At 38.4% G+C, this 24,871-nt stretch overlaps 1 protein-coding gene across 1 annotated transcript in view; it reads left to right on the forward strand.

Moving 5' to 3' along the window:
* CEP192 (centrosomal protein 192) overlaps positions 1-24,871 on the forward strand; it is a 140,818-nt gene that overhangs the window by 112,039 nt on the left and 3,908 nt on the right. Inside the window, exons 36-57 of the mRNA XM_075588525.1 lie at positions 890-1,030; positions 1,302-1,362; positions 3,233-3,372; positions 3,459-3,551; positions 4,427-4,545; positions 4,689-4,871; positions 6,403-6,493; positions 6,953-7,006; positions 7,379-7,558; positions 8,205-8,465; positions 9,371-9,492; positions 10,874-10,983; positions 11,652-11,790; positions 17,885-18,063; positions 19,155-19,278; positions 19,365-19,470; positions 20,748-20,949; positions 22,866-22,945; positions 23,204-23,299; positions 23,467-23,586; positions 24,072-24,187; positions 24,597-24,720. Of these exons, the coding sequence (XP_075444640.1) occupies positions 890-1,030; positions 1,302-1,362; positions 3,233-3,372; positions 3,459-3,551; positions 4,427-4,545; positions 4,689-4,871; positions 6,403-6,493; positions 6,953-7,006; positions 7,379-7,558; positions 8,205-8,465; positions 9,371-9,492; positions 10,874-10,983; positions 11,652-11,790; positions 17,885-18,063; positions 19,155-19,278; positions 19,365-19,470; positions 20,748-20,949; positions 22,866-22,945; positions 23,204-23,299; positions 23,467-23,586; positions 24,072-24,187; positions 24,597-24,720 (2,841 nt within the window). The remainder of the gene's footprint in view (positions 1-889; positions 1,031-1,301; positions 1,363-3,232; positions 3,373-3,458; positions 3,552-4,426; positions 4,546-4,688; positions 4,872-6,402; positions 6,494-6,952; positions 7,007-7,378; positions 7,559-8,204; positions 8,466-9,370; positions 9,493-10,873; positions 10,984-11,651; positions 11,791-17,884; positions 18,064-19,154; positions 19,279-19,364; positions 19,471-20,747; positions 20,950-22,865; positions 22,946-23,203; positions 23,300-23,466; positions 23,587-24,071; positions 24,188-24,596; positions 24,721-24,871) is intronic.

Here is a 24,871-nt window from a genome sequence, read left to right on the forward strand (position 1 = left end):
TTTTATTTATTTTTTTACTTCAATAGTTTCATGTGGGCAATCTCTAATTACCTAAAGAACTGCATAGCTGCCGGTCAATTCGTTCTCCGTCTATTGATCGGCAAAGTTTGGCGACATCTTTAAATATGGGGAATGTAAATCGTTGCTATAGGAACAAAATAAATAAAATCGAATACAAGAAAATTGGTCTTTCAAAGTTGTTTTTTTTTGTTTTTTTTTTTTAAACAGAAAATGCTAAAAGTATTTTTTCTTACTACAGAACTGATTTATTAAAAAAACCACATGCAGGATAGTGCCTGAACTGCAGCTTTAAGGGTTTAGTCTTTCGAAGGAAGAAACTCCATCAATACATTTTGTTTAATATATTTATTTGGCCAGACTTTGGGGTAGTACTCCTTTAACACTTTGGTTGTCCTTATGACATTTACTGGGGCCGGCACGTCATTCCCAGACTGTCCTATTTTTGCTCTGTAGGGGAGATTGGTAAAGGCACTCTTATCAGAGCGATAAACATGTCTGGGAGCAAAAGGGGCAGATGTCCTTGACCATGTGATGACTTCCCATGCGATCCCTTAGGTTGCAATTCCAGAAGTCAGGTGGCACTCTGCTGCCTCCAACGACTGGCACTTAATGGGTTTAAGAGCTCTGTCAGGTTCAACAATTTTATACTTTTTGTAGACTAGTTAAATAAGTTCCCAAAAGATGCAGGTATATTGTTATACGCTTAATTAATTTTTTTCTTTCTCATACTCGTCTTTCGATTACCGTCATTCTTGAGTACGTATGAATGTGCGATTTTCTCACTAGTCTAAAGCATATAAGTGGATTGGAGTGCCACAGAAAATCATGGTTAAGCTACTTTTTTCTCTCTCTTCCCCCTGATTATTAGAGCGCTGCAGCATGGCGTTGCTTCACTTTTTGCAAAGATCCTGTGAATCTGGCAACTGAACATTTATATGCGGACACGGTTTACCAGATGTCGTCTCCCTCGGTCATAAGCCATGTCATGCATGCAAGTTATGATGGGCAGGTAAGAACTACCCCTCCCTAATGTCGTCTTATAGAATGTTTACACGATTGACAATTTTGGGGCCTCTTGATGCTACAATATTTTTGATACTAGTGAGGGATGGGAACAGGTTCCTGTATTGATATTTGCCGCCCAAAAGGTAGGCGACTACCCTGAGAATAGCATTGGAAAAAGTATTGCTTACCCACCTGGAATGCGCTATAAAGAGGTCTAGGTTCATATTTTCCTGTTTAGGAAATGTTAATTTGTTTCTATTGATTTTTCATTTCAGGACCCAGAATTTCTTGTGGTTTGGGTTGTGTTCCATGCACCGAAAATGCTTACATCTACAGGTAGTGATACAAAGTTCTTTAAATCACTACATTTTTAAAATGCTTTTTAGGAGTATTGGTAAATCAGAATGTCAATGAAACATTTGCGAGTTTAAATGAAGAAAGGTGTATTTCCTACTTTTATATCATGCTGCATGAAAGCATGCACATAATAAACTTATTTTAATGTTTTCTTTAAATTGGGGTTATAGGTTCATCATTTGGACAAAGTGTGGTAACATTGTCTACCACTCAAAGGTGTAACCCTAGCACAGCTAAGTGCTAACTTCTCATTTAATATGTTTTCATGAAGGATGTCTTGGACTTGCCAAAGTAAATGCCTCATACCGTAGCAGATACGCTGTGATAGGTAGTTGGGGGATCTTAAGCCAATATAAAGTAAACCCTCATCCTATATATACAATAAATACAGAATAGACAGCACTCAAAAGTGTATAAATTAATATGTGCAGGGTGTCTACGGAACACAGGGGGACCCCAATTCCCCCTAGAGACAATTGTAAATACAAACTAAGGTTCCAGCACGCACTGACTAGAGAATAATAGATTCAGCACAGTAAATGCCAAAGTAAATAATTTAATGTATGCACAAGATAATAAAGTTAAACCTGGAGTGATGTGGCATTAGTGGGTAGACAAAAACCCTATAGTGAGGGTGGTACGGGACAGGGAATACTGGGATAGGGAGTTAACAATAAACAAAGACATTGGGGGGAAAAATAAAACCAATGGGGGGAGGGTAATCAGGGGGGCAACGTTTCGGGGAATATCCCCTTCCTCTGGCCCATTCCATTGGGTCTAAAAGGACCACAAGGTTCTTCCCTGGTCCCTAGTCACCCCAACCACCAAAGCAGCACCCAACAATCACTATACATAGTTTAAGCTCAAAATGTCACAGTCCTGTAAACAACCAAAGGAGAATGCATGAAAGCTCAGTGTCCAAACCAACAGGTAAAGTCTCTGATCTCACGTCTCTTCCTCTAACTCCTGCTGCCTCCACGTGTAGCTGCTGTGTGTCACGTGGAGGCAGCAGGAGTTAGAGGAAGAGACGTGAGATCAGAGACTTTACCTGTTGGTTTGGACACATGCATTCTCCTCTGGCTGTTTACAGGACTCTGACATTTTGAGCTTAAACTCTGTATAGTGATTGCTGGGTGCTGCTTTGGTGGTTGGGGAGACTAGGGAAGTACCTTGTGGTCCTTTAGACCCGAGGGAATGGGCCAGAGGAAGGGGTTATTCCCTGAAACGTTGCCCCCCTGATTACCCTCCCCCCATTGGTTTTATTTTTTCTTCCCCCACTGTCTTTGTTTATTGTTAACTCCCTATCACAGTATTCCCTGTCCCGTACCACCCTCACTGTAGGGTTTTTGTCTACCCACTAATGCCACATCACTCCAGGTTTAACTTTATCATCCTATATATAGTACTTGCAGTGTGTGTGTGTGTGTGTGTGTGTGTGTGTGTGTGTGTGTGTGTGTGTGTGTGTGTGTGTGTGTGTGTGTGTGTGTGTGTGTGTGTTTTGAATTTGGATGTGCGTTCTTGTTTTTTTTTTTTTTTTGTTTGCTAATGGATTATTTTTTTTCGTTGCGCTTTAACAGCTCCCCAGTAAACCGTTCTAAAACATTGCAAGTACTATATGAACTTGGCGAGCTTACCATAACACATGAAACATGTATATTTCTATTATCGATCTGGTTGCGGTGAGTGTGCAGAATAATTGCAAGATTTTCCAAATTTAAGTGCTCCATGTCTGTATTATAGCTGTATGATTTGTTTTTACAGCCCACGAGAGAACAAAAGAACGTTTTCACCAAATCGCATTTGGCACTTCCCGTCCAATACAATGTGCTTTTGTTTTAATTTATTATAGGTGCTCTTGGTCCAGCAGAGGAGTTTTTGGCAAGAGTAGATGTGGAAGTTGATAGTCCTGGTCCCGCATGTATGTTAAAAAGTGTTCCTCTGCGTGCAAGAGCGGGATCTGCAAGGATACACGCTCCTAAGGATTTGCAGGTAGGTATGCGGAAGTGGAAATGCTAAATAATGTTACTGATAGTTGATAGATGCCACTAATCTATATTTTGTGCTTATATTTGCAGACTATTCATTTGTTCTGTAAAGTGGGCTCATCAGCAAAACAGCTGCTGCCACTAAAAAATGCAGGGAATATTGCGGTTTATTTAAAAATAAAGGTAAGACCGTAGTTTTTATTAGCCATATTTGGAATATCTTCAGTACTAAAAAATAAAAAATCATCCTTTACAAACATTACATTCGGTTCTTCGCTTTTTTTGCCTCACAGCATTTCTCTTAGACTCTCGGTTAATTTAACCTTAACTTTTTGATTGTCTCCCTTTGCTACCTGTCACGGCATCTGTTTACAATGTGTTATCTGCATTGCACAGAAGTTCAACTAGGGCTATTTGCTCTTTTTTTTTTTTTCCCTTCCCAATTAAGAAAATGTATAATTGAATGTTTGCCAGCAACATCTTAAGGCAAAAATAAGGCACCTCGTGCACAGGATTCCTGGTACACTGAATACTTAATCCACACTTCATATATATTTTTTTTTTAACAGTTTGAGGCATCCTTTTAGTGATTAGTAGACCCAAATAATTCAAATTGGGTATCCCAGTGCATGCAGTATTTCATATTTCACATTACATATGTTTTAACCAACTGGTATGCAAAAACTGTTTTTATGATATGGTTTCACCATATTAATTCCCTAAAAGGTTGTTTAAAATAAATAAATAAAAGATTACAGAAAATACTATTTATGGTGGACCCCAATACACTGACCCAAGCAAGGTTTGCAGCATGCCATCGCATTTAGCATTCAGTAGTATAGTAGTGTTGGAATGCATTAGGCCATATAGGCGGTCCGAAGCTATTGAAGCTTGTCAATCGGAAGTGCATATTTATACACAGAATTGCTTTTTATTCTTACTTGGCCATTTTTAGGAGACTCTGAACCTGAGTTTCTGCTTTAGAAAATGTGAATGTAGAATAGTGAGATCTGTCAGGAATTGTACTTAGGTTGATTTCTTTTTATTCTGTTCCATAGTCCTCTAATGCAGAAAGCAGTTTTACTGTGGATCTGGAAGACCTGTTTCTTGTGCCAGGGGAAGAACAAGCCGTTGTAATTAAATTCTCTCCTCAAGACTGTAAAACTAAAAAAGAGAGGTATTCCTACATTTTGCATTTCACAGCTTTCCCTTGCCTCCCCCCCCCCCCTTTTTTTTTCAATCCAAATTTACCTTTTACAAATGTCAAATTGTTGGTACAGGACTGTCGCCAAATCAATTAAATTGTTTTTTTATTTCTAGTGTTCTGAAAATAATGGTTCAACCCTCTGGCCCCCAATATGAAGTTATGTTAGTAGGAGAGACAGAGATGCCCGGGAACAGGAATTCCATGAATACACAGTCTTTTGATTCTGCTGATGTCCCTCCAATTCTCTCCAATAAGCAATTTATTGCTTGGGGGGGAGTCACACTTGGAAGAACAGTGTAAGTATTGAAATAGCTGATCAAAGAAATGATCATTTACTCCAAGTTTTTCAAGCTGCCTCGATAACTTATGATCTGACCTTATTTAATGTTGTTACGGTTTTGGGACTTTTTTTTTATAAATAAGGCCAGGATCGGAAGCTTATCCCAGAAAGTTTGCGGTTGGTCAAGGGAGACTTGATCTGCTTGAATGCAGATCAAGTTTTTTCCCCTCTGGTATCCTAGTGCTGGCTGAAGTACTGTAGTACTTGCTGACCAAACTTTCAGCTGTGCTGTTGCATAGTGTGACAGTTGCACCAGAGGTGTGTGTGTGCGTGGTGTTTTAGCCTGTAGATATTGGTTCGGGTTGTCCTAAAATCTCTGAATTCCTGCTAATTTGTTTCTCCTGTGGCTTATAAATTCGCAGTTGGGTAGGTTGCCGATGTCCTAGGTAATTTGTTGTTATCCTCACCTGCCGTTGTGGAGTGTTCCCCCACAAACTCTGGGTTGTTTCCTACTTTCTCCCATGAATATTTAATGATTGGTACAGGGGCCACAGCCTATGGGGAAGCTGAATTTCACTGTAATAAGAGCTTGGTTATTTCCAGTTTTTCAAAACATATGCATTAATCCTATGAATTACGTTTTATAACACCAAATTCAAGAAGGCATATTTGTATTAGCGTAAAACCAAAAAAGGCATAAAAAGTCCTGCAGGTAAAAATGTGATATGCAAAAATAACTAGGTAAACAATATCAGCGTCCATCGGTCTCTGGGTACACACCGGAAACTGGTCTGTGTATATTCCTTTAGGGAGAACAAGGCAGACCATGTAAAACTGCAGCTTCCTCCGGACCCCTGAGGTCTGAGTGCACTCCCTAGCAAGACTCTTATTGTGTTCCATTTTTTCAAATGTTAGTGTTTTTTGCTCTCCCCCCCCCCCCCCCCACCCTCTGCTACTTTCCCTATTTGTACTACCGATGGGTTTGTTGGTCTCTCTTTCTATGCTGCTGAAGTTCTTTACAAATATTCTTAGATGTTCTGGTTTCTTTATTGGGAATGCACATAATCTATAGATTTGGTAAGTGTGGCACTGTGAACGACTTGCATAATGTTATTCACAACTATTCCTTTGGGGGGAAAAAATTATTTTTTATTTTTAAAAACCATTTAGACCAAAATATAAGTAATGTGGGATAAAACCTTAAACCATGGATATTATCTACAGGATCTGTAGGAAAAAAATCACATTTGTGTAATTTTATATTAAGAACAGTAGCATCCAGTGCCAAAAACAGCAGCATTTCTGCAGTACTTTGGTACAAACCCCCTCATAACTTAGAGTTAACTCTGTCTTTTAACAAATTTTTCTCATGCACATGCAAACTATGGTTCAAAACCATACATTGAAGATCATGTGTGGCGCGCTAGATATTTTCAGGTTACTCTTTATTGAATCTTACTATGTAGGATTGAATGGTAAACTTTTGCATATTTAACCATTTTTCCCCCCCCCCATAATTTAAATGCAAGTTTTCTTAATGTTTTCAGTCAGCAGAAGTTAATTCTCAGGAACACTTCAACATCTGCAAGCCAGCATTTGCGCCTTTTAATCAGGGGGCAGGATCAAGATTGCTTTCAGGTTAGTGTAATCAAATCTGCCCACTTGTGCTTTTAGTTTGATTTTCTATTGCAAAAAAGCTTAAATAGATTTCAGCGGTTCTAAAATAGAAACCTAAAATATAGAGCATGCTCTCTTAATATAAATGTAGCTTGTGACTATTGCTAGACCTCTTTAAAGAGTTGTTAATAAGACAAAAGTGGCATCTATAAAACAATAATAAAATGAATCTAGATGTATTAGAAGATGTTTGTAAGATATATAGTACTTATCACGGCTTGGTACCATAAAACTATGCCAAAAGTGCAGTTCTGTGTACGATTTGCACTTACTGACACGATTTGATTTGTGGCCCAGTGATACTTTGCACATGCGTCTTTACATAAATCTGGTTTGTCAGACTTTTCTATATAACAGAGCATTCGCAGACCCTACAGACAAGCATTTCACAGATACTTTCAGCATATCTTTTCGTTTCAGAAGCAGGAAAGGCAAAACAGCAGCGCACAGCCAAGAGTCGGGGTCAGATTAATAGTAAAAATATATATTTATTAATTGGACATGACCAAAAAAGGGGGGTACACAGACCCTCCTACGAGTCTTGCACCTTTTGGGTGCTTTATCAAGTACTCCTTGAGGTTTTAAATGTGTGGAATATTTTTTCTCTCACCTTGACCTTCAGGGGTGTTTTTGTCACTAAAGAAGAATACAAGACTTTTTCATAACTTTGAACTATGGTGGAGTTCTCTGTATTTATCATATTATCGCACAATTATTATCTCGAACAACTTGAGCAACTCACAACCCCCACTTTTGACTTTACCTATCTTTTTAGTTTCGCCTCACCATTTCAGAAATGTAGTCAAGAAAAATGTCACATTTTAATGCAGCTGATCCTATTTTTAGTTGCAGAACACATTTGGGCCAGAGGAGCGTTTGACCAATAATCGTGAGCTCACAATCCGCCCAAAAGAGGATGCCAGTATTCACTTGATGTTTTCCCCTACACGTGTGGGCTGCATGTTGGCCAAGCTTGACATCAAACAGTCTGGAGTCAAATCTTCACAACCAGGCATTAAATTTACTGTAAGTTGTTTTGAAGAATTGTCGTCACAATGTTTAACTGATCTACACTTCAGAAACAAAGCTGGAGTTCTGCCCTATTCTGGTAGCCGATTTGTTCAGTCAGGAAATCAGGGTTGCAACATCAGGGAATTAACAATTTGCCTTGCCAAATCAAAGCACCCTCTGCCCCCACTCCCCCCCTTACCTTGTCTAAAGTGTCAAATGACGTCACGTGGTCATGTCGCGTGACCCTGTAGGGTCATTTGACACCGCATTGCCATGGTGACTTTCGCCTGAAGCAGTCCAAGACTAGGTAAAGGAACTTAGAGGCCTCGGGCGGTCCCCCGGCATTTAATTTAAATTCTCTGGGGACCTGCGCAGGGCCTCAGTAAACGCCTCCCCCACCCCCCAATAAAAAAAATAATCTCTCGCACCCCTGCTCTATACTACTTGAATGGGAGTTTGTGTGTTGGCGCCTAATCGGCACTAATGCACTTCATTGATTATACGCCTCTGAGGTTAACGTTGGTAATTGACAGAGATAAAGGTGAACAAAAATGACCATAGTTACAGTTAAACAGACCCCAAAACTAGAAACCTCACGTTAAGAATACTTTGAGTGTTTTTGTTTGGAATAACGTTACGGAGTGCTTTTCTTCATTTTTAGATACCTCTTACTGGCTACGGCGGAACAAGTAACATCATTTTAGAAGATGTAAAAAAGCTATCGGACAGTTACATGGTTATATTGAATGGCATTTCCTCTGATAGAGTGAGCAAAGTTAGTTTCTACATGAGAAATACTGGTTCTCGAGCAGCTTATCTGAAAGCAGTATGTTTTGCGGACTTTCAAACCAAAATTACAATGGATCCGAATGTGCTTCGTGTGACTCCTGAGAAGTTTATACTGAAGGAGAGATCACAAGAGGTAGGTTTACATACAATACAAACACAATTCACATCTCTGGGGATATAATATACGCAAGAATTATTTACGGTTCATAATATCGTCTCTTGCTGAACTTTTTAGCTTTGACCAACTTGCAGACTGTCTCCTTATGCTACTGTGATTGTGACTGTAGTGCTGGTCAGTTTGGGCGTCTTGTCGTAACACCTCTTAACCATGTACATAAAGTGGTATAGCAGCTGCAACAAGACACCACAGTGGAAACCTTCCAATGTGCTTTATTATTCTTCAATATTTGTCAGAAAAAGTCAGCACAACATTTGGGGGGGGGGGCTTCGTCACGGGCCTCCTTAAAGTGGGGTGGCCCGAAAATGTTGTGCTCACTTTGTTACCGACAAATATTGAAGAAGAATAAAGTTTATTCGAAGGTTTCCACTGTTGTCTTGTTGCAGCTGCTGTACCAGTTTGTCATTTTGCAGTACTAAAATACCCTCTTACATCACTGTAAGCCTAAGCTTTAGTAGTTCTACCTGGAGAATTTGAATTAGCTCTCACATATAGATATGCAGGACATGTCACAGGTCAAGACTTGTGTGGAATGTTTAATTCATAATATGTTTTTGTTGGCATAGCTTGTAACGGCGAACACATTCATTTCGCCTTTTCACTTTATATTGACACTGGGTTTGAAGCAATAGGGTTGGTGACACTAATTCACTAGAGACAGATGCATGAAATCCCTGGATGAGATTAGTCACATAACCAGAGCACACCAAACCTGTGCGGTTTACTGTGCAACTTGTCTTTGTTCTGTCATACCGTTATATCTGACTCATACCTATAAAATGTAGGTGCTCTTCGCTAGTACAGAAGCATATTTCTCTGAAATGGTTTCCTCTCGGTTTTAATGAGTTTCCTTTGTTTAGATGATCACTATATTCTGTAATTCAACGAAGAGAGAGAGAAATCTGTGTAAAACTAGCACTGCATTGATATGTACAGTATGCTTCTTTTGTGGTGACGAAGTAGCCAGACAACAGTATCGCAGGTAAACGGTTTCTTACTCTAAATACAAAGTGTATTGGGAAGACCTCATTTAGTATTTGTGGTTTTCAGTCCCATAATGACATGTTCCCGAAAACAAAGTCTAGGAATACACTTTCACATGCAGAGCATTACACACACAATTATTTTACCTGTCCGTAACATCCATGTTTTACAGTAAAGCATAGGTCCACTTGTAAAATACAAACTCCAGATATAGGCATAACATTAAATCAGACTACTTTTTATAAATATTTTTTTATAAGCATTACTCTTTGTAAAGGTTTGATCTTGGCCTTCTCCTTGTTTACTTGTACTGTAACCCCATATTAAATTACCATAATCTAGCAGCAGAATATCTGGCAACGTGTAGGGATTTAAAACCAGAGACAGAACATAAAACACAGACAGAGCTCAGTGCACATCCAGTGAAACTCATACACGGTACAGTGCCTAAATATATATGTATAGATATCTATTAAATAAAATGGTCTTTTAGTTTAACATTTTGGCCAAATTGTTGTAAGCCCATGAGCCACTGCACGGCAGACCACATTCTCAAGGGTCCCTAACACTAATATAAATTCTTAATAACCTGTGCAATACCAGGAAGAATGATTTATAATAAATCTGTCAAAATTAGTTGCATAGTTCTAAGTCTGACTGAAGCTTTTATTAACCTGTACATTACCAGGAAAAGCACTCTGTATTAGATTTGTCACAACCAAACTGCAAGCAAGCAAGTTCCCCTGAGAGTGGGAGATGCTATGGAGTGAGCTTCTAACCATTTAAATGTGGGAGGGGTGAGCTTAAATTAGGTAGGAGGTTGCCACCCTCCAATCAGCTAAGACTAACTGAACAAGAATTGTGAAACATACAGGACACCCACAAGCTCATATTGAACCCCCAAAGTAACCACAACATATATATAAGCATATAAGTGTCACAGAGGAGTGCTACTGAGCATGGCAATATATATTATAAACGTGTAGGGATATCCAACTCCTTTTGCCTTATGTTGTCGTCTGCTTGCTGCCTTTACCCCCATTGTTTGTACATTTATTTACCTTGTATTGTAATTTTGTAAATACACTTTTTGCGCTATATAAATAAAACTATGAAGCTATAGTGTGCCTGTGTAACTTCACTGTACAATTTTTTTTTAAGCATTTAAGGTATGGTTGTGAGGACTTATTGTTACTACAAACAGTAGTATACAGCACCATGAGTTAATTCTCTAGAATTGAAAGGGCTTATCATTATTTTTTTTGTTCCCTTGCTGAATGAAGATCACTTCTGCTAGTGTTAATGTATGAATTAAATATGTAATGTTTTTGCGCATTCAATATTTATTCAATTGTTTTTAATTAACCACATATTTTTAGGGCTTTGCTTCATAAACCTGATACAGCCCAAAAAATATTCGCAGAAAATGCCTTATTGAAAAATATAAGGTTTGATGAAGAGTTTCCTGGTGAGCAACTGGTATCTGAAGGTAAGTGTGTGTGTGTGTGTGTGTGTGTGTGTGTGTGTGTGTGTGTGTGTGTGTGTGTGTGTGTGTGTGTGTGTGTGTGTGTGTGTGTGTGTGTGTGTGTGTGTGTGTGTGTGTGTGTGTGTGTGTGTGTGTGTGTGTGTGTGTGTGTTCTACTCCTATGCTATCACAGTCGAGATTTGTCAAATAACGCATTCTGCAATCTCTCTGCCTTTAAACAATGAGCAGTGTTGTGCACAGTGCTTTGGATATTGCTAGTTCATTTTGCTATTGTATATTTTGTGCCATGCACAAAATACTGATGTAGTGTTGAGCATTCTCTCTCTCACTATGGGAGGCTTGATGTTCAAGGTTGTATCTCATTCCTTGACTATAAGAAAACTGTACGAAAACGCCAGTTCCTCATACATTTCTGTTTATGGAAAATGTGTAATGTACCACTTGAGTTCTTCAATTATTCTGTCTGTTCATATATAATGGCTCAATGTGCTATAACTTTAGTGCCAGATATTTGCCTTTGTGTTGATGTATATTTTCTTTGGTTCTGATACCCTTTTGTCTAGAAAGAGGGAACTGAATTCAGAAGCTGAAGTTTTGTATCATTTTATACAGTTATGTTCATAGCTTCTCCTAATCTTATGGCAAAACATGTGGCTGCTCTTCAATTTTAGTGTATGACTTGCCCCAGAGACCAAATGATGTGCAACTTTTCTATGGCAATATGCATAAAGTCATCCTTTCTGTTGTTGGAAGCGATACAAATGCCAGCGGAGATTCCTTTCAGCCGTCTCTGAGACCAGGCTTCGACAGGTAACAAATACGTTTCATTGTCCGTCTAACGCATAGTAATTTACTTTAAACCTCACATATATTCTTTGTAAATCTAAAATTGAATCTGGAAAGTGTATCTTTATTTTTGCTATGTCTCAGAGTAGTTTTATCCTAAAGTAAAATTTGGCCTTCTTTGGAAAATGTGTGCACAAAATTCACCTAAATTCTGCTTCTGGAATTTGGCCTGTAATTCAGTTACTTTTGTGAATTAAGAATTGCTAATTATAAGAGACTAGTGACGTCACTACATTGACGGTCACGTGGGAACGCGACGGAACATACATGCATCTCCCTCTTTTGACTTACACGGAAGAAACGCTACACACACAGGACATCTATCAGATTGCTGTTCCTGCAGTATCAGACATCAGGTTGTATAGTTCCTGCTTTACTGTAGGCTACTTTTATACAGCCGGTTAAACCCATTAACATCTATATGGATATGTGTTTAACTTACTATACACTAAACCTACTGTATCCACTCTATACCATCATTATGGTGGTTACTATTTCAGGTGTGACATATTAATGTTTTTCATGGGTATGCTTTATTTTTAGCACTGTGGAACTATCCTGTGTTATAATGTTGTTACTCTGCATTATGTTATGGTGAGGCTATTTAGCTGTGCTAGTATACTTTGGACATTGTCTCCTTATATTTCTATGGAGCCTTGAGCATAGGTTCAAACTAAGCACCTATATTCACTTTATATTTTCTGTTTCGCCCAAGGGGATCTTTTTAGTTTTTTGTCATTTAGTTGTCATTTTATGCATTTTGTCATATTTTAGTATGTAATAAAATTGTATATTATTCTGTTGTGCTATAGTTTTGGTTGTGTGGGTATTTACCATTTGGTTCGTAACATTTTCAACTTAGTGGTACTAGTTATTAAACTAGTACTTTATGTATATTAGATTATATTTAATGAGTGCAATTTATAGGGACTTCTAGTGACCCTCTTGTCACTTATCTGTGTTTTGCCTAATTATAAGAGACGACTGCATACGCAAGTGCAACGTGGTGTTCCTACTATTACCTCTGCTTGTGAATAGCCACACACCCTGACAGGATTCACTTTAGAATTTTTTATCGATCTGCCTTCCTTGTAAAGGCTCTAGTAGTAATGAGTTTTTTTATTAAAACTGTATCGCTCTGAGCAGAGGTTTGGTGCACAGTAAAACAGCCATTTTGCTTTACAACATTTAGTATACAATTAATTTATTTTGTATATATTTATTACATGAATGGTAAAAGAAGAGCTTTGCCAAAAAATAAGGTGCTGGTTTTCAGATATGTAACTTTTTACAGCATTGGGCCTTGGTTGCATTTTCAAGTAACCTGGATATTCCCACCCCTATACAATCTAGTTGATGACGTTCACGCCGTTTCTTTATTTCTTATTTTTTATATCAGAATAAGGGGGACATGTTGTTTTTCTTGACGTACTAATTTGTTTTCAGAGCTTTCTCTGCTATGAAGCTCAGCAGAAAGGCAAAAATAAATCTCTTCAAAACATAGGGCATAATGTATTGGATTCCCTTTTTTCATGTTGATTAGTCTTGTCAAAATAAACACTACACGAAACTAAATCTAATATAAAACATACTTTCTAGTTCCTTCTCAAGTCAGGGTGCAGATCTTTATGATTTGTGACTTCCTCATTTAAAAAGACAACCCAAGCAGTTTTTTTAATCCTATTTCTTACGCATTTTTAATGCAGGATTGAAGCAGGGGGTCTCTGGAGCGGAATCCCATTCATTTCAGTCCCGGGACCCCCTGTTTCCAGAGGTGCTTACCTCTGTAGTGGGTACCAGTAGCCACTCCAGAGTTCACAATATGGTTAATTTTCAAAGCTGCGCGCCAATAGGAAGCCGTGACACCGTCCGGTGCGGCTTCCTATTTACCCATGTGACCGGGGGCTTTAAACTGCAGGAAATACCGGCACCCCCTTCGGAGACAAGTACCTAAAATTAACGGGCGTCTGCTCCGGAGACACTTTACTTCAATCCTGTATTATAAACTGAAGCTGGGAAAACGGCTTGAATTGCTCCTTTTAACACAGTCTGGATTACATTTTGTAATTAGTAATTTATCTGGCGGATGTTAGACCCAAGAAAGTGACTACAAAGTTGAGACATTTAACTTGTCAGGTAAATCAGGTAAAGATTGATCAAATTCTGCACAAGTTTAAGAAAAACTATGCAATGCCTGCATAAAACTGTCAATGGAAGAAATCCTATCCAGATCCAGGGTTTTCTGGAATGGTTTCAGTCCGCAATGCAGCAAACATTTGATTTGTTTAAAATCCACAAATATACAAATGGCATCAGGAGTTTAGATGCAAAGAGGAGAACCTATGACCTCTTACGAGCAGACTATTGGAGGCGTTACTCGAACGGAGTGGTAGTCTCTGTATCACAACATGAAGAAAGGAACGGAACATATTCTGTTCATGGGTACAAAAGCATCAGGAGGATTCAGGCCGGTCCCTGATCTAAAATACCTCAATGGAAGGAACATTTCAAAATGAAGTCCGTAAAGTTGATTTTAACACCAGCACGTACTCCAATTCCTGCAGGAGTTGAGCTGGATCATCAATTGGGAGAAGAGCAAATTGAGACCAAGACAACATACATTTTCTATGGCTATATTTTGATAGTCTCAATACTTTTTGCCACCAGACAAAACAAAATTTGATAAAACATGTCAGACAGCTCCGGACTGCCTCAACTATATCGCTTCGTCAAGCAATGAGAGTACTAGGACTTGTCAGTGTTCATAGACAGTGCCATAAGCAAGATTGCATGTGTCTACTTCAGGCAACTCCTAAGGGAGTGGGACGTAGACACATGGTCACTAGAAAAACGCTTCTCGTTATCTCTACGAACCAGAACCTCTCTGAGGTGGTGGCAACAGGAAAGCAATCTTGCAGCAGGTTGTCCCTTGGAAATCCAGAGTGGACTGTGCTCATCACAGGCACCAGTCACTTTGAATGGGGAGCACACTGGCAGAAACACTCTTCATGGGCAATGGCATAATGCAGAAAAGAAGATTTGCCATCAAATGTGCTAAAACAAAGGGCAGTCTTCAAAACTCAGGCTTCCTTTTCAACTGTGCTTGGAATGCCTCCAATCGGAATACAAACAGACAACATGGTGATAGTCACATACATAAATCACCATGGAGCACTCATGAGAAGCCATGAGGATACGATCATGGGAAGAGAGCAACTCCGTAGTGCACATCAGGGGGAAAGAATGTGTTGGCAGACTTCCCCTGCCGTAAAGAGATTTTGCAAGGGGAGAGGTCTCATCAGGAAGTTTTTTTTTTTTCGTTTTTTTTCTCAAGTAGTTCCTTACTGGGGGCGACCAGAGATCGATATGATGGCAAGGGGAAATACAAAAGTTAGCAGATTCTGTTCCCTCTACCGGAAAGACTGTCCGGAACATCGGAACTCCATGACACTGAAATGGGATTTCGGAATGGCATATTTCCTCCATCTGACGATTCCACAAAAATAAATAAAGTATGACCATGGAATGGAGGTGTCGATAATCCCATATTGACCCTGAAGGGCTTGGTTCAAAGACCTGTTAGATTTAACAGCAGAACCATGCAGGATACTACCAAACGGAGGACCTTCTGTCTCAAGGTTCAGTACACCACTTCAACATTGACCAAGATTGATTGCGTGAAAGGCGAATAACGAAGCAACGAGGACTATCGTCACCAGAGATAGAGACCTTGTTACAATCCCTGATAAAGGTGGCCTCATACTTACACAAATTTGGAGAAAATTCAGTAAATGGTGCAGAGCAAAATGTAGCCGTTCAGAAACCGCTCCCATTAACATGATCCTGGATTTTTTTTACAAGATGGTTTCCAGATAGGTTAACACTGAACACATTACAGGTTCAGATCTCAGCAAAAGGATCTATCGGAATGCAACCAATTGCACGTAGGCCTCTGATAAAGATTAGTTGGAGCCATTCAAAACATTAGACCTAGAATCAAGAGATCCAATTCTAGCATGGGATTTGAATCTAGTACTAAAAGTTCTGTGCGATACACCATTTTCCTTACAGGAAGCAGACATAATCTTCCTTAATCGCTGTAACGTTTGCTGAACGGGTCAGTGAAATACAGGCCCTTTCAATAAAGAAACTGTATATGGCAATTCACAAAGACAAAGGGGTGCTGAGGGCAATGCCTCCTCCAAAAGTGTTGTCATTCACGCATCAGGAAATCATTTTACCTTCACTGTGTCCACATCCAAAAGATGAGAAGGCAAGCAACCTACATTAACTGTTTGTGAGCGGCTTTACAATGGAATACCTGCAGAAAACTCAGGAAGTCAGAAAACGTTCTCATTTTTGTTTTTGGGGGAAAACAAAAGAAAGCTTCCAAGAGATCTATTGTAAAATGTATTATACAGACTATACGCTTAGCGTATCAAAAATCCAACATGCAGATTCCAAATGGCCTAAAAGTTTCCTGTACAAGAGATAGCAACGTCCTGGGCGGAGCACACAGGCATCAGCAGAACAGATCTGCAAGCCGGCTGTATGGAAAAATATCTATACCTTCACCAAACATAAGCTGGATGTACAAGCATCCCAAGAGGGAGCCTTTGGTAGATAAGTTTTACAGGCTGTAATAAATAAATTTCTTGTTTAATTTCCCTCCCTCACTATTGGTGTAATAAATCCAGTGGTGCTGCCAGGATGGCCGAAAAGATTAAAAATGTAGGAAATTTAATTTCCTTCAGTCCATCAAGCAGCACATTGCTTTCCCTTCCCTGAAATTATGGTTAAAAATAAATTTGTTCCTGGGAACCATGTGTCTGAAGAGGTATTTACCCAACCATGTACTGTATTACTATGAACGACACTGCACAGGTACATGCAAGTTTGATTCTGTCCTACCTCACAAGATGGAGCCTATTACCACGGTGCTGTCTGATGGACAGACAAAAATTACATTTCCTGTAAGCTAAATTTTACCTTTTTTACCTAATTTTCAGATTGCCACAACATAGTCTGTGAACCATTTAGTTGTACTAGAAGAAGCAGGAGCTAAAGTGAATTTAGCATTTAATTTCAAAGCACTTTCCTGTGCGCTATGCACCTTTGTGAGGTAGGACTTGTCCATTTTTCACAGGCACAGCCACATGAGACAAAAGAAGGTCTTTGAGAAAATCAAACATCCCCTATTTATCGTTTACAATGCTTACAATCTATCTTAAAGTAAGAAAAGAATATTTAGGGGTTTCTGAAAGGAAAAAAAGGCAGATTTAAACCCTTGCAACATGCCAGTGGCTTATTTTAGTCTGGACTGCGCGTTTATTTTTCCAAATGATTGATTTTGTTTCTCATTCTGAAGTACAATATAGTACAGCAGGGGTGCACAAACTGGGGGGCGCGAGATTCTTTGTGGGGGGCGCGGTGATTACAGATTTACAAATTAAATGCCTGGGGAAGTGGCGAGGACCTTTGTAACTCTTTCTTACCGTGGCTCAGAGGGCTTCTGGTGACGCGGGGTCATGTGACGTCACGTTGCCAGAATCAAGGTAAGGATGGGGGGGGGGGGCGTGAGGAGAGGGGGGCAGCCGGCAGGGAGGCGCAAGGGGAAAAGTTTGCACTCCCCTGTAGTACAGAACACACAACATTTTCCACACCGGTAGTAGGTAAGTAGCTATGAATAAGTATTCTGAAAATTACACAAAACATAGTAAGAGTAAAAAAAAATTCTAATAAATGTAGCAAACTGAAAACAAATAGTTTTCAACCAAATGGGTTATGTACATTAAACAAAATAACAATAAAAACATGGTGAAATAGAAAAATAATACAAGACACAAGAGCAGAGCAATGCAACTACGCTTTTAAATTTGTTAAGGGAGTACACCGCATATTGAAATGAAGAGATTGTGGTGAGGGTGGATCTTACTGAAGCTACTGCGTTGAGTGGAAAAATGTAATATTCAAAGTTGGCATACAGGTATTTGATTCACTTTTTTCAATATGACAGAGGTAATGTATATATTGTAAGTCGATTTGTTTTCTGTTTCAGGGCCATGGGAAATGCAGTAAGAAACATAGAAAACACGTCACTAGATGTACTTCCTGTAAAAGGCCCCCAGGGACCTCCTTTGGCGTTAAGTGCCGGAGAACCTGCACGGGTCTCTGCTAACTCTGAACCAACCTGGAGTGTTCAGCCTGAGTGTCTCATGCTACCAGCTCCTTCTATTAGTATGTATTCCCAGTGGTCAGAAGCATATTATGGGTTGATTCTTCTATTTTTTCAGACCGCTAGCTTCCGTGTTCTATTTAGATCGTAGAAGAAATCTGCATTTGTTTTTAGCTATTGGAAAATTAGGGGCTACGAAAAGAAAAACTTCAAAACCTGGCAGGGAGGAGAAATCCCTGGAAAAACAGTTAAAATACATAATGCATAGAAATAATGATTGAACTTTCATAAATACCAGGGACCCCTTCCTTCATGTAACCATTTTGTTTCTAGGCCAACTTTTAATTTCAGACACACAATAAATAATAATTTGAATTCTGTGTTCCTTATTTCTTTAATACTGCAATTTAACAAATTTCTGCAAGGCAGACGGTCTGGTACATTTTAGCCTTTAAAATGGGTTAGCCTGGTCATTACCCACCACTTATCCTTCCTGCCCATTCTCACCTAAGCAAAGCTTTCATAGAGCAAGGAAGCTACTCATGTTGATTATGAAACAACGATAAACAACGTAATGGCCACCTATAGAAAGTTTTGTTTGTTTTACATAGCCATCAAAAGTGGGATCGGCATATACACGGAATGCTACTGTAACCTTATATTCCCCCCCTCTTTTTTTTTTTTTTTTTTTTTTTTTTTTTTTTTAGTACCCTCTCAAATTTAATAAAAATGAAATTACATTTGAGTTGGCCTTTGTTTGTAAACATCCGGTTTCCCCACACCAAGCATTCCCTTATATAATCATAGAAATATGAATGTCTGTCTCCCTGATTTTGTCATGTTGCTTAGCTTACTCTCTTTACAGATTTTATACTTGTTTTATATTTTGAAGAGTCTTAAGAACTAAAAAAAAAATAATCATGTCCGTTTAAAAACATCTGCTAGTCTCTTTTCGGATACTACTTTGCATAGTACTGTATATTTTAAGTGTTAAAGAATTTACTTTAAGGAGTTAAAATAATCTGTTAAAATGTAACTTCAGGTTCTGCTTGCTTTATTTAAGGTTGTGTCCCATTAGATGGGTTGTGCTTTCCTGTTAGAAAATACAGGTGTCCATCAATTTTCTGAAATGCTTTCTTTTCTTGTAACCTAGGTGGTATAGCAGGAACAGGCCATGTAAAAATTGTGAATACCTCCACAAAACCCTTGCAGTTTGAGTTGTCTTGGCCAGCTCATTGTCTTACTATTACACCTCAGCATGGTAATATTGAACCACAGTATGTATCTGTTTTTGCTCACTTTCTAGTCAAATATGTACTTGCCTCTCTTTATTTAAACGTCTTAACAAACCTTTTGTATTTAGGAGTCACATAATAATTCTTGTGAGTCCCAATCCATCACTGGCAACGAAACAGACCTTGCTTCCATGGAGTGGTCATATTTACGTGCATTGTGACAACGGACAAAAGGTACTTTCAGTTACTGTAATGTGGGATGCTATTACTATTCTAGCAAATGCCACAATTGGCTCATAAGTGACAGAATTATCATTTTGTGAGGTACCAACATATTCTGCAGTGTAGTTGAGATGCTAATTACTGATTTTGACAAAATATACAATACATTTTGCCTCAATATTACAGAATGAACTTGCAATAGGAAATTAAAGGCCCTACTCCAATTAGCTTTTCGATCTCAAAAATAAGGGATAGAGTAGAAATGCAGTCTGTAGTGCAAAATAATCCAGTTACTTCTAAAGACTGTTCACTGTAAATTTTAGTAGTTAGGTAACATTTTGAGAAAATAACATCCTATCTTTATTGTACAGGCAGTCCTCGGTTATCCAACACAATGCGTTACTCAAAATGGCGTTGTAAAGCGAAACACATTTTCCCATAGGAACACTGTTTAAATGAAAGGTTCCGTTCCTGAAGGCATTTTTAACACTAAAATACACCAAATATTTTATGCAGGCAATAAGATATGCAGCACACACATAAATTATATAGTGTATATACTGTATTATATATATAATATAAAATAATAATTAATATATTATATAGTATAATATTATATAGTATAATATTATATATATATACGCTCTTACGACGCTTTGCAACGTTGTTTATGTGAATGTGTATATATACACACATACACAACGTTGCAAAGCGTTCGATAAGCCATTTTGGCGTTGTAAAAATGAATATAGGTATGCATTGCATAGCGTTGGATAAGCCATTCGTTGTAAAGCGAAGCGTTGTAAAACGAGGACTGGCTGTACATTTCTGTGGCTAAGTTGATATGCTTATCAAATTTAAGGGGGGTTTATTTTTTCTCATACCTACATACGGCACGAACAAATCCATGTAAGTGCATGCAGCCATGCTGCGCGCTATGCAACGTGTGCGATTTTGAGCAGACAAAAATTTAAATTTTTCGTGCTGTGGCCGCATCACATGAGCGTTTCCACCAACGAGGGTGAACCAGCCTGGTGACGTCACTGCCACACCTACCCATCGCATGAGTGAACTGCGTCCACAAATCACTGAGGCAACAGGCGCACGCGCCTATGTGCACTCTGTCGCGCGCTCACTATGGCCGCAGCCTTAAGATGCTTGTTTAGCTTATCAATAAAAGGGCATTTAAGTAACAAAGTAATTTTTGTACACATTTAGCAGTATGTATATTTTGTGTAGGTTAGATCAAGTATTAATAAACTGTTAATGTACTTGTTTCAATGCAACAGTTTATTAAAGTTCAAATAAGAGAAGATATTACCCTGGATATGTCTGCAACTGGTGCTACACCACAACAGCTTGCTAATCTTTTACCGCACTCTGAGACACCCATCCATGTGGCAAAACCTCTCCATAAGCCTCCTTCAACAAAAGTTGAAATGAAGAACCGCACTCTTGTATTCCCTAAAACGGCATCAGGAGAAAGTTCAGGTAAAACACTTGACCTACAATAAAATATTTAGCATGACCTTTCAAGTATGCAGTTTTCATGCCTATCCAAGCATGCATAGAGTACAATACGTTCAGATTTTATGTACTAAGGTAAGTGCGTGTTAATTTTAAAGCCATTTATATATATGTTAAGGAAGTTGCTAAACATTTTCTCAAGATTGAATTGTAGTAAATTTGTATTTAACTTCGGAAGGGAAAAGCATATTACTTTATGTATTGTTTAATGTTTAATGTTTTACTCTGGGGACTAAATTACATTCTATCAAACATATCCTAGATTGTGTGATTAACAATGTCATTAGTGATAAGTGTTTTTCCCTATCTTGCACAGATTTGTTAAACAATGTTGTAGACCTACAGTACGCTAACAAATACTTGACACATTCACATAGACGTTCTGCTTGGTGACAGATAAATAGGGCTAGTTGGGAAACCATGTTGGGGAGTATATTGACTAGTAGTAAAAAGCAGAAGGTATGGATATTTGCTTTCTGGTCGCAGGACTGGTGGATTGGTTTTTAGAAGGGGTTGACTACTACTAGAAACTATATTTGAGTTAAACAAGATGCAGCAGCTTTGTTCCAAACTTAAGTGTTCCATTTAGTATTTTTAAAGATGTTTATCCTCATCACTTTTTTTCCTGTACAGTAAACCAGTCCTTTTGTATTTTTTAAAAATCTATAGATTATTTTTCTTACAGGACCCATAAGTCTGCTTTATGAATTTTATAAAACTTGGCCCTGATCACTGCAGTTTTATAATTGCTATGTAAATATTTCTATAGAGCCCCTAATGAAGGTGCTGTGTGTTGTCTAACAAGTTTTTTTTTGGGGGGGGGGGTGGCATTCTATGTAGACTAGTTTTTTCAGCTGGGGTTCCCCAGGCATCCCTAAAGAAAAATGTACCAAATACAGTAGTATTTTCAGTGCATCTGATGTCAGTATTAGAGGCGGTTGGGGTTTATGCAGAATTTAATTAGTGTTCCTTAACCAAAATAGGTAAAACTCTGCTGTAGACTCCCAATAAGGTAAATGTTTTATTTATTTATAACATGTTTTACCAGGAGTAATACATTGTTAGCTCTTATTTCCAAGTATGTCCTGGGCACTGAGTAATGATGACAGATACATGGTTACAAATACATTGTTACATTAGGTGAGGTAGGTTATACATGTTATACTAGTAAGAAAATGTTATAGGTGTATGTAACAGTAACAGTTACAGACCAGATTAAAATGTGAGACAGCTTTAGTTTTGAAAGAACTTAGACTGGTGGCGGCTGTGAGTCTCCGGTAGATTGTTCTAGTTTTGGGGTGCGCGGTAAGAGGAGGAGGAGCGTTCGGATACTTTGTTGAGCCTTGGGACCATGAACAAACTTTTGCAGTCAGATCTCAGATAAGTGCTGCATGTGGTAGGGGTGAGGAGCTTGTTCAGATAGGCGGTAGCTTGCCCAGAAAGTATTTGAAGGCAAGACAGGAAAGATGAGCTTTGTGCCTAGATTCAAGTGATGACCAGTCTAGTTCTTTGAGCATTTCGCAGTGATGTGTGTTGTAGTTGCATTGGAGGACAAAACAGCATGTTTGTAACACATTTTTAACAGCTATCCAGTTTTATGCTTGCACACTATGGTGGTAGCAATGTTAAAAAGGAAATTGCTCTGCTGTGTAATATCAAAGTAGGATTGCATTTGTAAAACACTTTGTTTTGTTGAAGGCCATTTGACTGAAAAGTGCATTAAGAAAAAACATTTGCAAGTTGAAATAACTTATTACATCACATTCATGGAAGCCATTCTGTCAGTTGCATCAAGTGTGAACTTATAAGAATGTACTTCGAACTATTACCTGTCCTATGTGTGCAGCTAAAATATACTTATAGTGGTTTATTCTTTTTAGAAACCTTTTTGGACATTGAGAACCCAGGTGATGAAGATGTAAAATGGCTTTTATCATCCTTTGCACCTCCCTATGTTAAGGTACATTTAATGATTTTGTTTTGCTTTTTGCAAATGGTTTCATTTAGTTCGCAAAATTATTCTCCATCATTGCTATGCTCTCTTTAACTGCCAATTTTCTGCCACAGTCATTAAAGAGATCCTGCTTATTTATCACTTAGGTTAAACTTCTCTGTAAGGTTTGCTGATAGACATTTAGGATATGTAACACAACCTGTAGTAAGAAATACTTGAGATATCCAGGGAAGCTGTTGCGTTTGAATGCCTTTTTATCACCAGGGAGTTGATCTAAGCGGGGATGTGTATCGAGCGACCTACACAGCCTTCAGATGTTCCCGTGTCTCTGGACTGCTTGCAGCTCATGACAAACTAAAGGTAACATTTTTAGAAATGTCATACTGTACATGGGTTACGGGATTTTATGTAGATGGAGTAATAACCCCATCATCACTAGCATAGGACAGACATTTGTTAATATAGCCATTTCAGGACAAAATTAAGAACCTGGTTCTAAATAGTTTTGTTTCTTTATTCTTTTCTAGGTACCAATTACTTTTTTCCCTCGAGATAGAGGTGATTATGCCCAGTTTTGGGACCTTGAGTGTCACCCAATTTCAGAACCACATTTGAAGCACAAATTGAGGTTTCAGCTCTCTGGAGAGGTAAGTTAAATGAATTCAACAATTCGTTAGAAAGTAACTGTTTCCTTTGCTTTTCCACCAAAATAAACATAATTGTACCAAGCTATGATTACAAATGTTTAAATTAGGGCTTATTAAAAATTCCTTACTGTATCTACCCAGTCTCATAAACTCCCATTATATAGTGCAGAGGTACTGATGTTTGCAGCTTCCTTCCATGCTTCTTTTGATAAAATCAAAGCTTTTGTGTTCCCTTCTGCCTCTATGTACGATTTAATACCTGTATTTTATCTTCAATATAGGAGTGCAATTTGTGTTATCGTACAGAGGCTCTATTGTACATTGCAACAAAACTGCTGAATTTGTATTCCAATGTTTTTTTTTTTTGTTGTTTTTTTTATATATATAATTTTTTTTTTTAAATCTAATTGTTTTGGCGATGTCCATCCTGACTTTCTTTACACTGTTTAAATATAATCATTTTCTCAATGTAAAACCATTTCCAGGGTATCAAGGATGAAAATGTTTTAGAGAGAAGTTCAGCTGATTCGCTAATAAAAACAGAGGTTCCAGTTAAGCCAAGGAGAAGATCGGGCTCTGAGGCATCGGCTCTTAAAGCTTTGTATGTAATGTATCTTATGAGCCTTTGTTTTCAAAAAGTATATCTGTACAGAAATTGGGTGACCATGTTTCCACTGTGAAATCAATGTACCACTGTCTGGGTGGGTTCATTACTGCCAAGGGCCAGCTAGCAGAGATCATATTCAGTACTTTACAGAAGTGCTTCTTTTACCACAGGGGCTGCAGTATGTAGATATAGGAGCAAGTTAATACTACTTTAATCTGAAGCTTTGCTTTCCTTCAATAGTGGGTACAAGAAGTCTATACACATACCAAAAAGAAGAAATGGAAGTTAACTCTCCCACTCGAATCGCAATTATTTAATCTGCCAGTAATTGGTCTACAGCTACAAATGGCTATGTTCTTTTCTTTACATAGTCTAATTTATTGTGACATTGTTTTCATATCAGGAATGATGAAACTGTTCGAGGGGTATATGCCTCAGAAGAGTTGTATACGTTTTCTCCTACACCCGTGGGGGACTCGAGCACCTTGAAAGTCAATTTACAAAACAACTCCTTCACAACACACATGGTAAGGTGACTTTCCTCTTAATATACTTTTAATTGTCCATTTTCTTCAGGTTTTCTTGCATTAACGTTTGAAATGTAACATTTTATTGGATTTAATAGTTTTTAGTGATCCTTCGCAAGATCTAGTGTCGGCTCCTGCTGCAATTAAAAGG

This window comes from Ascaphus truei, chromosome 2 (assembly GCF_040206685.1).
Source record: "Ascaphus truei isolate aAscTru1 chromosome 2, aAscTru1.hap1, whole genome shotgun sequence".
Classification (NCBI taxonomy): Eukaryota; Metazoa; Chordata; class Amphibia; order Anura; family Ascaphidae; genus Ascaphus; species Ascaphus truei.